This window comes from Pezoporus occidentalis, unplaced genomic scaffold (assembly GCF_034315485.1).
Source record: "Pezoporus occidentalis ecotype Australia unplaced genomic scaffold, CSIRO_AGI_Poc_V1 ctg233, whole genome shotgun sequence".
NCBI classification, from domain to species: domain Eukaryota; kingdom Metazoa; phylum Chordata; class Aves; order Psittaciformes; family Psittacidae; genus Pezoporus; species Pezoporus occidentalis.
Genome location: NW_026914212.1, coordinates 315,153 through 331,383, shown reverse-complemented (window position 1 = coordinate 331,383; position 16,231 = coordinate 315,153). Strand labels below are relative to the sequence as shown.

The window sequence follows — 16,231 nt, the reverse complement described above, 5'->3', positions numbered from 1 at the left end:
GGGTTAATAAGGATGGAATGGACATTTCATGCTACAGCTACAATGATATACTCCTGAGGAGTTGCATACCACATTTTTCTGTGTCCCTTCAAGAACTAAAATGACAAAAATGAAATAAATTGCTCAGCTTGTTATTTTGCTGTACTACAGGACTCCTAAATATTTATAAGACATAATAAAGTCCTGTTATTAAGCTAATATTTTCTCTCTTGAATAGATTTCTCCAGTGGCTGTCAAACATCTTCATGTTAACTGTTGCCAAGTGTGAGCTTAACAGCCCATCTATAGCTGGGAAAAGAAGATGAAAGCCGGCCCCATGAATGTTGAGTAAACAAACTGTCCCTTTGCCTCTGAGAAATACTTTCCGCTATAGCAGCAAGGCCAGAGGATAACTCAGTATCACTCAGTGGTCACTGTTTTCCACACTATCCACAAAAGATTCAGCCTTTAAGAATCTGGCCTGCCTATTTATACTGTTTATGCAAGATTTCCAAAGCTACCGGTAATGCTCATCATCAGTACACATCAGTCAGAAGGAATTCATGCCTTTCTGATTGGCATTACCAATACTAACACCGTGGTGGAAATCCAGGGCATCTCTTGTATATACCTGATAGCAGGAAATGTAAATGTAAAGATCTTAGGCTATTTAAATCTGACAAGACACAGGGGAAGATGCCAAAAAAAATCATTCTGCATTTACATAATGATTTTAAATAATACAGGTTTATGATGAGTTATAGCACAGCTACAAACCTGACCTTGTAATACATTAGTTACACATTTCTCCCTCTGTGAGCATATAACAGACCCTGAAGGTTTATGGTCATATGTGTGGCCCTATCCAAAAGTTTCACAGATTCTCTGAGGAGCAGCATGGGGGAAACCTCTGGGAGAAGATGACAAAGGCAGGAACAAGAATATTGCCAGACCCATGGGCTAGTAGCTCTGTCACCTAGCTTCAGACCAGTTGTAGCCCCATTCTCACAGCTGCATCCACTGCACATCAAAAAGCTTCCCAATGACATTCCCAATTTTAGGCACTGTCTCCAGGTTACAGATATCAGGCTCAGGAGAGAGATGGGGGAGAGACAAACATGCTGGTCCACTACTTTAAGCAAAGTGTTGTTATGCTACCAGTGTTCACTCCAGCACATTTTGGGCCCTTCCCCCTTACCCCTTTCCTGGGTCAAAAGGTCTAAGATCTTCAGAAGCTGCCAAAAAGCAGAAAAGCATTCCCATATGTACATTAGGAAGTGGCTTGTTTCCTTTCTATTTCTTTCTTCTTTCTCTCTAGCTCAGCCTATTCAAACACCACAGTAAACCAGGCAGTAAGGAATAGACACATACTGTAAGGTACAAATGAAGACATGGGCATAACTAGACAACTAAAGGGAAAAGACAATACTGCATACCAATGAATACTACCTGCCAAAGCACATGGTGTAGCTAAGAAGGTCCTTCCAAAGTGTTGAAACTTTCCTGATGTTTGAACAGGACAGTTAACTTCGCTAACCTTGGACAGGGGGGTGTCATGGACAGGTGCACATGCATGTTGGTGGGGGTGTTAACCTCTGTCCTTCTCTGAAGGAGGCTCAAGACTCATTCAATCTTCCCTGAATAAAGAGATCAGCACCACCTCAGCTGCTCTTCATTTCACAGATGTCAGAGCCATCTACTGGCTCCTCACAGTTTCATCAAGTGGCTGCTCTACACAGAAGAGGTGGCAGGAAGGCAATCTGCAAAACTTGATGAGTGGGCAAAAGCATGACGGTGTGCCTGATCCCAACTGCTGGGATATCCAGATGACAGGTTTAAGCCTGCCTCATTTCTCCCAGAACGGCATAAAGGCAGAAAGAACAACGTCTTGGTGCTCTAGTGCCAGTACTCCTATGTTCTAGTTGGGAACTCAGCTAAAATAGTAAATTTGTACCCAGCTACGCTCTTGTCCTCAGGTAATGGGTAGGTGCGTGACAGGACTCTCACAGATGTGCACAGCACCTTTTGGCCTGGGATCCTGACAGCCATCTTTTCATACCTGAAGATCTAGAGAGGGCTCCAAAATACCCCATCGCCCGGTATTTGCAACATTCCCTGCACAAGGTGACCCGGTGCAGACTTTGGGAGTGGGAACTCTATTCGTATTTTCACCATGGAAGTATGTATTGCACAATGCTTTTATAACCATATAATGTCCTTTATAACTAAAGCATATGCTAGGATCACTAGTAAAGTAGCTGCAGTTTTAGAGTTAGGAACCTTAAAATCAAAACATAGATTAAATATATTCATTACTATTTTAAATTACCTATAGCTCTGTCAAAAGGAACCGGTATCACAACAAAGCTGAGCCAGAATCAAAGAGAGCATTCTGCCACACTACTGCTGCCTCAAAGACATTCCCAACCCTAAAACTCATCCAACAACCTAAGAGTAGTGCTTCAGTAATTTGCCATTTTCTTCCCAGCCACATTTCACTACAGGAAAGACACAGTTACCACCCCAAAAATGCTTCACATGAAGCCAACCAACAGCAGCTAATAAAGGCTGTAGTAGAAGCATTACAGCACTTTCTGTGTTCATTAGTTTTCTTCCCCACTAGCATGTTTTTGATGGTGGAAAAAGGATTCTGATGCATTTCATTTGCTTTGATACATTTACACAGAAATTCTTGAGGTCTAGGATTAGTTCACAGTACCAAATTCTCTTGCACTACTTCAGGAATAGTGTGGGAATAACAGACCATTTGGGTTTCATGCCCCATTTGTAGGTACCACATAAACATTTACAGCACTACCAACTGGTCTATCTACATTTACTCTCCCTGTTCAGCCTCTGAAATTCATGCATATTTTCTAACTCCCTCAGGTCCCAGTTGGGAACTATCACAAAATTTCTATCAGCTGTGACTCAGAATTTACTTCTATGACAGTGGTGCTTAGGGATTTCAGCTTATGTCAGAGATGCACACATAACTTGACAATGATGGGTTTCCATATGGGATTTCTAAGGAGTAAAGCTGCAGCTTTATTAAATTAGCCAGGAGCTGGTCCTAAGTGTTGGGGCAACAGCAGATGCTTGTGACAACAAGCAAGCAAAGCCCCCACTGTTGAGAGAGCAGAGGCAGGGTTTCTGACACCATCACAATAGCTTGTTTTCTCACTTCTAGATCAAGCCTCATGACTCTGTGCGCGAGTTGTACAAAGTGTCAGAAAGCAAAGCACTTTTGCTTGACAAAATATTATGACCATTGAATTCTGACATAATTAGCACAATATTATGGTCCCTTAATGAGGTAATTCCAGCAGTCTTTGATCGATGATACAAAGAGACTTTCTAAGGCAGAAATGGCAGCTTGGCACCCAAGTGTGGGTGGCTTTTCCTAGCTAGATTCCTAACCACCAAACAACTCCACTGCAGTCTGCTTTTCTTGTCCCACCCCAAAATGCTATGACAGAGACATCTGCAGCGCTTGGGCAAGCACTGTCAGATGGAGAATTAAAAAGCCTTGCGAAGATATGACTCACTGTTTAATAATCTGTGCAACTTACATTTTAATTCTGAGAAAGTGTCAGTCACTGGAAATGAAGCAGACACCATACGTCGTGCACATTCCTCATGAAAAACACCATACTTGTTCTTTAGGATGATTTAAAGTACAGGAAACTTCTACCTCTAGAGTCTCATTTAGTTGCTTTAGTGCCTAATTAGCAACTTGAGAGGAATCTCACCATACCCACTGCAGTGCTCTCCAGCAGACAAGGCAGAGAGTCCGTTTTGTCTGCAGAAACCTAATTCAAAAGTGTGTTATATGACATCATCCTAGGTGAGGAGTTCTCATGAGACAACACAATATTCCTACATCAAGCATGCTATCATTTGCATTAGTGATCTTTTCTTCACTAAAAAGCTAACCACTGCTTTTTAACAGCACCCTGCTTATTCACTCAAGAAGAAAACCAGACCATGAAGAGCACATAGAAGAATCTAAAGTATATTTCTGCTCAGCTACAGCTGCTGCATTCAACATGAATTAGGTTAGAATTCTTATCGCACAGTTTCCATACTCAGTAAACCACAGCTTAATTCTCTCACAATTCATGGCCAAGTAAGACTAGTGTACACACCAGGAGAGGAGATGCGCCTTTTCCAGCCCACACAATCTAAGCCGGTCGGAGTGCTCTGGGAAAATGGATGCAGTTTCAGTGGTAGGATGTCAAAGGCAATAGCAGACATGATGGATGGACTTATTCCAGTCTACAACAAGAAAGGGAAAACAAAGACAACAACCATTAAGTAAGATGCCCTGTAGGACAAAATGTAGCATTTATCATGGACCACCTCTTTCCACCACTGACTCCTGCTCCGGTAAGTAACAGTAAATTAATAGACACATGTGGGTGATTATGGCTAGACAGGTTAGAAAACAGTGAGGAAGCAGGGGAAATTGCAAGGTAATAAGAACAGAAGTAGATAACCAGGTACTGGACTCATACTTCACATACTACCACACATACCTACAGTCACAGAAAGTTTCACTCCTTCTTATGAAGTGTGTCTAGCAGGAGAGGGAAGTGTATCCTCAACAAGTCATTCCCTCAGCTATAGAACTGTTTCCTACACCTTTATGACTAATACTTCCAGTTCTTGTATTTAACATGTAAAAAAAACTTTTTCCCTCAGAGATTTATTGGTACCAATCCCCAGACATATAGGACCTCAATAACAGAGTGTTCTTCTCTCTGGTTAAAGCTGTAAATAAGATTTCTTGCTCTTTCTATCATTTCATTGTTTGCTGTCTCCTCTTACCCACCCTGAAATAGAAATAATGTCTGCTTGGTAGAAGAAAACGAGACCAACATTCCCCTGCTCTTTCATCAGTGAATCACAAGATACTGAGATACTACAAGAATATAGGTAATCTGACAACGAGCAATACAGATTGTAGTCAAAGTCGCTGAAACTTGTAGCACTTAATGCATAACATAGACTTTTATTCCTTTTCCCTTCTTTTTTTCTCCCCCATACCTCCTATGGCTGGCACACACAGAAAGTACCACTGACTGCAGGTGACTGGGAGATCAGCTGGTCAGTAGTAAGCACTGGTCTCACAGGTGTAGCCATTTACTTGCAATGACCAGTTAGATGTTAACCCTTAAAGTTATAAGATCAGAAGCTGCTCAGCTTGTTTCTGGTAGCATTTCATTGCAAGGGGCAGCTGGGTCAAGCTTTGAGTTTGACTCTGGGAATTTACACAGTTCCCATTTGGAGCAGAAGAGCAGCTCACTGGACCTAAGCAGAATAAAGACTGGTACACAGAACTGGTCAGACCTGGTATTTCAAGCGGTTATTTTATTAAAGATTGTTTCTTGACTGTTTGCCCACCTCCCTCTGAATCCCAACTGTCAGCTTTCAGAGTAGATTCTTATTACTTCTATACTCGTGTGTACACTGATCTGAATGACAGAGCAGTATCAGAAATCAGTACTTGAAAAGTCAAGAACTCCTCCCTGATTTGACCTATTGTTTCCACAATATTACAGCATTACATCACCTTATACGCTGACCTGATCTTGACTTAACACAATATGACTTGCTGTAACTGAAGCCACGCATCCCAAGGCAGCCATGTGTCAGAAAACATCAGACTTGCAGTTTCAGATCTCCAAAGCTCCATACAGTTGCCTTGTCCCAGTCACAAAGCCACAACAGATAACGAACATCTTACAAAGCTTCTTTTGTGATGATCTATTTCTCCTTATAAAAAGGAGATTTCAGATCCTTCTAAAACTGCCCTCAAACACTGCAGGTTGTGAAAGCATTCCCACCACACTTGGTAGTATGAATAAGCCAGCCTTATTACAGGAATAGAGCATTGGAAAGACACAATAAAACATAACAGGAAAAAGAAACCATATGATGGCCACTATAAACAAAAAATACAGGCCAAGAAATGCAGTTATATGGACATACAGGAAATAGTCCTTGAATCCCAATAGTTCTTTCAATTAAAGTTAGCATTGCACTCTCTTGGCCTGCCCACAGAGTGTTAACAGGCAATAAGACATGCTTAAATCAATAGAAACAATAAAACATACCCCTACCTACATACTACTAACTATCTTCTACTCACCTCCATGCACTGCCCAACGAAGAATGATTCAGAAAACCAAGACCTACCAGCCCCTAGGCTGTTAGCGAGGGAAGGCCAATGAGCAGAGTGCAGCTGTACATCATTACACAGCTAATCACACTTTAGAGGTAAATTTGCACCAGAAAGTAAGGGTGAGAATGCTTAAAGGAGAAGCTGTTTTCTGGCAGCATCAAAATGCATAGTCACTCAGCAAAAGAGACAGCATTCTAGCTGTGCACTCTGATGGCTCCAGGGGAAGTTGCTGAAGTAACTGGTCGCTTCTCTTAGAAGCACTAATGGTCTCAGTGCTGGCTAACACACCCTGCAGCATGGGCTAGACTTCCGTCACTATCCATGGTTGTCAAGGGATTGTAAGGGGAATTATAGCCTATTTCACTGGCTTCTGTTTATCACTGAGCCTATGTAAGGCAGGGATTCATTTTCCCTAGCTTGTTACATGTCTGGACAGCAGTAAGCATTCAGAACTCTGAACAAGGTAGAAAAATAACACTATTTCTTTTAAGATATTTTTAATCTTAACATACATATGCCTCAAGAGCATTATGTGTAGTCTTCAACACATAAGTAGTAGTGAGCCATGGAAGCATCCTCACTGAACTGAGAATAGGCAACATGTCACAGACTCATACCAAGCACTCATCTAACCATTAACTGGCAAAATTATGTTTTAAAGAGACTTACAAATACAACACAGCACAGGTTTTTAGCCCCTTTTCTTGAGGAGGGGAGAACAGCGGGCAGATTTTCAGAAACCCTGCTTCTGGAATTGGCCTGGCTTTATGTCTCCACAGAACTATTTGTTCAAGCACATGCTGATGTGTTGACAGGACTGGGGCCTCAGCTACATTGTCATTATGATGCAAGAGCAACAAGAAACATGCAACCAGGACAACAGAGAGAAAGTGAAACAAATGCAGGTAATAGACCAAACCAGAAAACCCTGAGGAAAACTTTTATTTAAATATCTGCTACTTGTTTTCAAGCTTGTTCAGAAGCATCTTCCATATGATCATCTGATGGCGCATGGAGTATCCCTCTATCTCATGGCCCTTTTTCCCAGAAGTTCTTTTTTATGTATGAAGACTAAATTTGGCTCTTGGATACAGATTCAAGGCTCTCCCTGAAGGAAACAGACCTTAGCTCTGGATCCAAGAGTAACAGATGCCACCAGTGTGAGTCACAACAGCCACAGAATTTGTCACAAGCAATGACAATGCTGATCTAAAAGTCTCCTGTGGCGGAAAGGAGAATACAAATAGCTAGAACTCCAATGGCAATGTCCTCTTGAGCACTTCACAGCAGGAATCTGCCTCAGTAGGAAGTGTGGGGTTGGCCTCAGATACAAGGGAAATGTAATTTACAAGTCCCTTGTTCAAGTTATATAGCAGTGCCACAGGGCATGGAATGAGATTTCATCAGTTTAGTTGATATTGATTTAAGGCAACTTTGATTTGCTCCCTGCTCTCCTTTCAGCTCACAGAACAATCTGGTGCTCTTGCATCTTATTGTCCAACATGGAATGGGGCAAGAACTGCTAACGTACAGTGATTAAAATACCCACCACCTTTAGAGATTATCACTTACGGACCAGGTTAGTGTTCAATCAGTCTCCACAGACTACCGGGCCCAAAGAAAAGCAGTGAGATCTGGTACCAGAGAAAGTACAAGGATAGGAATATGATGACGGTAGATAGAAGCAGCCAGAGCAGAGAGGAAGTCAGTGCCAGAGAATGAGGACGATGGTGTACTGTTTCTTACTTTTACCTGGTCCCCTGGGAGGTGTCGCAACTGAATCCCTCTCCCTGGCTGTGTCTCCTTCTCTAGCTTCCATTTCTGGTTCCTCTCCATCCAAACATCATCGAAGCTGAAGCACTTATAGAGGGGTTTAGGTCTCTTCCTCCTCTCTGGAATCTCCTTGGCTTTTTCATCTGGAGCAAGGAAGGAAAGCCTCCAGGCTTTGCTCTCAAGGGTAGAGATAGGGTGTGGGGATGGTGGAACCTGGGGGGGCCTCCTTTTGCGATGGGGAACCCATTTCTCATTTGGCCTCTTTTCAGATGGTGTTTGACATTGCTGTTTAGACTCCTGTTTTACAAACAGCAGGTGAAAACACAGGGTTTGTTGGCAGGAATTTTGTTTGCTTCAAATCAGTTTGAACAGAAGATGGCAAAGCTCAGTTATGTAGCCCCAGAACTATTCAGAAGAGTTTTCCCAAAACAACTGGCTGGCTAAAACCAGCCTGTCTACTCACTCAGCCTTCTCTATAGGCTTAGGGCTACTCCATCCCAAAGCAGCAGCTCTGCTATCCTTTGAGAGAGTAATATACGCTCCCCATGCACAGGAAAATGCCCTTTTCACCCTTATTCTAGATGGCATATTACAATAACACTACTACTGGGATTTAGGTCACCCTGTATAATATTATTTACAAAGACAGACAGTGTCTCTGAAAATAGAATAATGACCAGTCTTGTCTGTCAGAGCTTTTCCAACTGTACTTCAGTTATACAATGTGAAAAGGCTTCCTAGATGCCTGCAGGTCTGATATATTAAGTCCTGTACTTTCTGATATGTTCTTTATGCTATCCATTTTATTTGCTTGATGTTGGGCTGAGAGCAAGAAATTGCCCAGCTTTGTCCTTCACTCTCGTCTGCTTTTAATGACTGGCTGCACAAGATTACAGTTTTTATAGTGGAAGAATTTGAAACCAAGCATGTCCTGAGGCATCTAACTACCACTCCAGGTAGCATCAGTATCAGAATCAGTATTCTAGATAACAACACTGAGGAATGGATGATCTCAGAAGCCTCTTTTCATGACAGGAAAATGTTGTGTCCTGACAACAGTATCTTCCTAGTTTCTTGCTGTTCGTTTGAAAAACCCAAATACAACAGCCCTTAAACCACTGCAGGCACTTCCTATCTACTCTCAGTTAATCCCAGATCAATTCTCTTTGTCAGAGATGTCAGAATCTAGAAATATTTCTTATCTACTAGATAGTACAAAAAATGAAAGTGTATCCTGCTGGCGTTCTGTCCTGAAAAGCATCATACAGGAGAGGAGTGAGGAGGAGAACTTGCACAGATTCTAAACATGGGACATATTAGGATAGTTTGGTCTAGATTAGCTATTAGGAAGAAATTCTTCCTTGTAAAGGTGCTGAGGCACTGGCACAGGTTGCCCAGAGAAGGTGTGGCTGCCCCATCCCTAACAGTGTACAAGGCCAGGTTGGACGGGGCTTGGAGCAAGCTGCTCTAGTGGAAGGTGTCCCTGCCCATGGCAGGGGTTGGAACAGGATGAGCTTTAAGGTCCCTTCCAACACAAACCATTCTGTGATTCTATAATATCCCCATAGTGGAGGGCTCACTGCAAATTGAGCTGAAGGAACTTCACAATTATGCAATAATGTCTTTACTGACATGAAACAGAAAAGCACTTTTCAAATCTACCATTAAATGTAATTTTATGACCTTTTTACTTAGCAATATACATAAATAACACCATCCTTAGGATTTAGATGATAATTATGTTGGAAAGCCTTAACACTGCAACTGTACTTTGCCCAGTATCTCTGATGCATTTTCAAGATTCCTGAATAAACAACTTCACCTCCAAACCCAGGCTGCAGTTCTGCTTCATGACTATAGTGTCATGACAATGGAAATAAATAAAAGCCCTATCTGCTTTAATAGATTAGATGTTATGTCCTGAAAGCTGGGACATTTACATTAGTTTATAGGCTCCAGCTGCATTTATCCATCTCAGATATCATATTCTGCAGCCTCCAGAAGAATCAGGAAAATTAAACTGTTTTCATATGGTTTAGATACCATTTACATTTTTCATGGTTTTCTTTGAATCATTTAATCTAGCAATCAATTTAAGTAATTACTTATTTGCTCCTAATGGTTATATTATAGGATGTGGTCATGCCTGTTCAAGGCTTTACACATTCCTCATCTCTCCACTCTCTTCTAGATGCTATTTTGGGTTATCATTTACAGGTCAATGATTTTATTCCTACTTTGACCCCTCAGCTGCAGAACAGCTCCAGACGCATCGTCAGCAACACTGAAAAAGTAGCATGATCAAGCCAAGTCCTGGGATCTCAGCTAACAGATCAGTCTCAGTCACTCTGCTGGTTTGTGCTTAGCTGCTGAAAGAGATTCCTAAACTCCCAGATATTTACAACTTGAGAAATCCTCCCTGGGATTAAAAGCCTACTGACAGTAGAAGTCTCTGCTTTTAAAGGCCTCAGCCAATGAAGAAATCCCTATTGAAGATACTATTCTTTCTGTGAGATCCAGCCTATCACAAGAAAATTAATGTGTTACACGGAGTAGATTACAATACAACATGAAAAGGAGAGCCTGAGTCCCTGTTGGGTTTGGGTTGCTTTTTCCTGTTTGCTGCACAAAAGGCAGAAAAGGACTCCTAGTGGCAATGAAAGGGTAGTTATGGTGACTGCGAAAGACTCAGGGTACTTTGAAAGACAGATACTTACTAAAGATTTTACCTCTTAAAAAGTGATTACTAGCAATGGGTATTGATTTCTATATTGCTTTTCACTGCAAGAAACTTAGTTGCTGTACACCAGTTACATCGCTCGATTTTGCCTTAAGAGGGGTAAAACCCAGCTAAAAGCTGGGGTTGAACACAGGGTGGTGTGTGTGTAATCTGTCTGAGGTATATCATGCATTAGTGCTGTTTTGATGACTCCATTCCTTTAGATTTTTGTGGTAAATCCTCCTTTAAAGACTGTCTCAATTCATACAGTCTTGAACAGGAACGGGGAGATTAAGTAGCACTACCTATCTTAAGCAAAGACAGTATTTACACACCCATCTAATCAAAGCGTTCGTTAAGCTATTAAAAAAGAGTTCCACCAGAATTCCTAAAACATATTAAAAGACAGCAAAGCAAACCACCACCTGATCATTCCCAGACAACAACTCACCTTGTCTCGGAGCATGTCACTAATGGAAGAAGCCGTGTTTAAGCTGATCTGGGATTGACTGCTTATGCCACTGTCATCCCTCTGGTATTCGTTGTCCAGTGAGTGTACAGAAAGTAAGAGACTACCTCTGGGTTTCAGCGTCTTTGGTCTCTCAGGAGCTTCCAAATTGCTTTCAATTGCAGAGCTGTTCCCAAGAGAGATCATTGAAGTGGCACATATTTTTCCAGGATAGCGGAAGCTCTTGTGCTGAGGTGTGGATCGTGGGCTCTGTGGTTTAGGACTCATGGGCCTACAAGGCATGTCTTTACCATCAGCGTTTGAGAGCTGGGGACACGATGGACTTGACTGATTAAATTGCAACTGCAAGTCAGTGGGGCTAAATGGAGATTTCATCCAGTATTCTTCTAGAGAAGTATTTAAACTGTTGCTCAGAGCCTCCTGTTGCTCATCACAGTCTGAACTCTGTGAGTACCTCATGCCCATGTCATGGGATTGTATTCGTTTTCTCCATATACCTGCAGGCGAAGAGACACCAACAGGCTCAACAGACGTGTCCAAACAGTTGGTGTTTGCTGAGGAGCTATTACCTGTTTCTGGTTTAAAATATGTGTGTCCATTGGAACTATCCTGTCGCTCTACTGACACTGATCTCACTACGTGGCTGCTAGTTGCATTAAGACCCTCCTGTGTTGGTGATAAACTTGCTAAGCCAGGCCTTTTTAGTCCATCTGCTTCCTTGTTTTTCAGAAAAGCTTTCCAGGTGCTCTGGCGAAGTTTGGCTTTCTCCTTTTCATTTTTCACTGATACTTTTGAGCTTGAGATTTGCTCACTGTTTTCTTTTTCTGGAGATTTGGACTCAAATAAGCTTGAGAGGGATTTGTGTGCCAAGGCCAACCTTGTCCTGAACTTCTTCCCCTCAGGGGTTTTATTTCTTTTGTATTCATTTTCAGGGAATGATTTTCTAGTCCCAGAGAATTCCACAGGTTCACTTTCATTGCTTTCAGATGAACCTGAAACTTGTCTATCTGCATATCTGACAGCAGCCAGTGTGGGAGAAGTTGAATTTGTATCTACATCTTCCATCAGTATCCGACCAGAACCAGAAGCCTTCCTCAGGCTCATTCTATTGAATAATCCTGCAGGTCTCTCATAGAATAAATCATCATCGTCAGAGTACTCAGAGGTGTAGCTTTCCTTCCTGTGGAAGACTGAGCCAGATGAACAGCTCTTGAAAGACTGTAAACTTTCAGTGTCTTCATCCTCTTTCCCAGCATCCAGGTCTTCCAACTTTGCCTTGCTGCCAAAAAAGCTGCTACTTCCCTGATTTTCTGCTGTGGTAGGCTTACTTTTCCTGAAAGATGTCATTTTTGAGAATACTAAAAACCTGGAAGCTTTCCCACTATTCCCATTCTTCGTTGGCTTTTGCACTTTGTAGAGACTGCTGCTACTTCCCAGGACATGCACTGAATTCTCATCCATTTCCTCGCTGTTAGTGCTGCAGGTACTTATATTATCCAGGCCCAGTATGCAAGTGTTATGAGTCTGCCTTTTCACAGAACAGCTAAAGACATCAGACACATCTATATTCAGTGTACCATCCTTGCTTGGGCTAGCTGTATCTTCTGTAGCAGAGCCCTCCTTTCCTTCCCTAGGAAAAGGTTCTTCACAAATAACTATTTGTTCCTTTGAACCATTACAGCCTTCACTTCCTTGCCCGGCTATTCCTTGTTCAGAGCTGATGCTGGGCCCTTGAAGATCAACATCAGCACCATCCCCCTGACACAGACTGCTTACACTGTACGCTTCCAGTGTTACTGCACTAGCTATATATGAGCCTTCCTCTCTGCCTTGATGTGCTTTTAATTCCTCTTCCTTAAACACCTGGTTTTCTCCTCTTTCAGCCTGTGACTTTCTGATCTGTTCTATCTCTGATTCAAAACCAGTCTTTATTCTATAGGGCTCTTTCTCAGAGATCATAACACCACTTCCACTATGTGAGTTTAAAAGCGCTTCTTCACATCCATCTGCCTGACTTTCTGCACTAAGCGTATCATTGCCCTGTGTTATAGCAACACTCCCAAAGTCCACTTCTGCACTTGTTACCATGGAATTATTACAGGTAAACCCTAAGGATGAAACTGCATCTGTTTTCTCTCTTTTCTCTTGTGAAACTTCTGCGTTTTCTTCAGCTGTATCTGTACCAGGAAGTAGCTCTGCACTACCAGGAATGGGGTGGATGGCCACAATTCGTTCTTCACAGCTACAGCTTTCACTCAGAACTCTCTCTGGCTCATCATGAGTTTTGCTGACAGTATGAGCAGACATCAAATCCTTCTTCTCTACATTACTCAATGTTTCAGTTACCACTTCAGGAGGAAGGTTATCATGCAATGTCTTGGACTGTAATCCTTTCTGCTCTACAGATACTATGATTAGAGCAGGCTTTAACTCTGGAAGAGTCATTAAATGCCTTCTCTGGTTTATATAATCTGATCTAGAAGTCATTTCAACAGCAAAGACACTGTCTTCATCTTTTTCTTTCCGTGCAGGATGCTCATTTGTTCCTAGCTCAGAGTCACTCCTTAAGGCACCAGTTTTACAACTTGTATTTTGCTGCATGGACTCCTTGTGTTTTGCCCCTGTTTTAATACCACCTGGCTGCAGTGGTGTTTCCAGGACTTTCCAAGCCAAGTCAAGGTTAGAAGAATCCTCTACCGATTGTTCCCCTACCACGATCTCCATACTTGACAGTTCAGATTCAAAGCCATTCTCCTTCAAACTTTTCCACTGTATTCTACCACTGGAGATGTAGTTTTCAGAACAATCACAATCTCTGCTTTCCACAATAGCAGGAAAACCTACATGATAAGATGCTAGGTTCTCAGTGTCATCAATGCCAGATTCTACATCAGTTGCATCAGGGAATCTGCCTGCTTCCAGATCTTTTTCAGCTTTATACTGGTCACTTCTTTTAAGTTCTTCAGCATTTATGATCACTGGCTCACAGTGCAGGGCAGATGAAGTCTCTCTTTGTTTTGGATTACACTCACAAGCATCAATCTGTGTAGAAGACAAGCTATCAGTACAGGTACCTACTGCTTCTGGGCTAAGGCCACATGTCTCTGATTTAGAGTGCAAATAATAATCAGCGCACCTGGGAGGGCCTTCTGGTTGAAAAAGCTGATGCTCATCTGAGTCTATGTCAGTAGTAAGAAAAGCTCTTTTTATGCCATATTTGTCCTCTATTTTTATTGCCTTTTCAGGGCTTACAGTTACCCTTTCTAAATTTTTCCAAGTGTATTCAAAATCCAGCCCTTGGAGATGTATTCTGGAACATGACCATCTAAATTTGTCTGTCAGATGAATGCAGCTCTCCACATATTCTGTCTTGCTTTGAGCACTGATATTTTCAGGAACGCTGTGCCATGTTTTACCTTCTGTAATCTCTGACCTCGTGAGTGGTGGCCGAGATGTTGGTTCAAAGCAACTCTGGTAAAAGAATGAGTCTGATGTCAACATGATGTCTGTACTTCCATGTTTTACCCCTTTACCTGTAGTTTTCTCACTGTCAACTGAGTTCCTCCTGCTGCATCTTACACTGGACATAGAGTCTAATTCACACTTACAGTCAGATGTCTCAGTGTAACTTTTACAGTTAGGTCCATTTGTTTCAAAATGAAGGTTAGGCAAACTACAGCTTGATGCTGCATCTGACTGGAAGGAAAATTGCTGTACCTTAGGAAAAATCAAACAGCTTTCTGAGTTTGCTTTGAAACAAGCAATGCTTAATACTGCAGGATGTCTTGTAACATCATCTTCTATAGGTACTAAGTTGGAACAGGAGTGCACTTTACTGCTTTCAAAATCTGCTTTACTTTGCAATACTGCTACAGACTTTCTATTTGACTGTGAAACAATACCCTCTTCACTGACTTGGCTCTCTATGTTGGAAATACCACTGGTTAATGTTAGCTTTTTATCACCCAATTCTTCACCTTCTGACTTTACAGATTGTATGCAAAATTCAGTCTGGCTCAGTGCTGTTTTTATTTTGGAGGACACTTCTAACTGCACCTGCTGGGTGAACTCTGGTTGCCTTGAGCTCTGCAGTTCATAAAGGGTTGTTTCTGCCTTTGCTTTAGGAAGACTACAGCGCAGATTTTTCCTTTCAGTTAAAAGGCAGTTTGAATCCAAGTGAGTTTCCCCAGTTACATCACTGGAAACAGATTCTGTGTCTGATGCACTTTCAAAAGGCTCAGTTTTCACATCTGACAAAGATCCACTCTGATGTGACAGGGTCTCAAAATAATCTTCATCTGTTTCTTGGCTGGATCCTCGTATCTCCAGCTCTATCGTGCTCGGGGTAGAAGAACTCAGATCATCTTCAAACTCTCCTTCACTGATGTAGGTTTCAACTGGGTCTGGGGCCTACAAATAAACAGAAAAGAATAACTTAGCAATGACTTTCCACAGCAGCAGGGTAGCATGAATTATTGTTAGAAAAGGGACTTGTAACACAATTAATTTAATACTCACTGATGTCTTTGGAAGTTATACTTGAGATTTTACTTATTGATGGTCCTGAGTTCTTTCTGTTTCTTACGTTTTATTTCTTAATGTCTCTTCATTTATTTTTTCCCCCTCATTTTAATAGGTAATTATGCAGAGGCCAAAATTTCTTCTGGCCGTATCTTTCAGAGCCCAATACCAAGACACACTTCATATCCAAGTCAGTCAAATGTAATTCACCCCTTGCCAGTAGATTTAAAAACTCTAATGAATCCATCTTCAAATGTGAGGTGGAGGCTTATGTGATAAAGCTGATAAGTAACTGCTCCTGTGCAAACTGCAGAAATGTGACACAAATATATGCAGAACAGTTTTGCACTTGAATAACTGGATACTATCCATACCAAAGCCTGCACCAAAGGTGAAAGAAGTCTTTGATTTCATTTTCCAGAAGGCTTATACTGGGAGCACTACTGATATGAGTCATCAGAGCACACTCAAATCAGAACAGAGAGATCAAAACCACACTGTCAATATGAGGAAATGTCTTTGTTCTAGACAGCTACCCTGGGAGAGTCTCAGTTTTCTTTTCTTCAACCATCAGGAGTCTGGA

General features: G+C 41.8%; 2 protein-coding genes across 2 annotated transcripts in view; both read right to left on the bottom strand.

Annotated features, from left to right (window-relative positions):
- PLEKHB2 (pleckstrin homology domain containing B2) overlaps positions 1-16,231 on the bottom strand; it is a 469,993-nt gene that overhangs the window by 162,367 nt on the left and 291,395 nt on the right. The window lies entirely within an intron of this gene.
- ARHGEF4 (Rho guanine nucleotide exchange factor 4) overlaps positions 1-16,231 on the bottom strand; it is a 165,972-nt gene that overhangs the window by 101,426 nt on the left and 48,315 nt on the right. Inside the window, 3 exon segments of the mRNA XM_062621737.1 lie at positions 4,128-4,257; positions 7,913-8,236; positions 11,110-15,537. Of these exon segments, the coding sequence (XP_062477721.1) occupies positions 4,128-4,257; positions 7,913-8,236; positions 11,110-15,537 (4,882 nt within the window).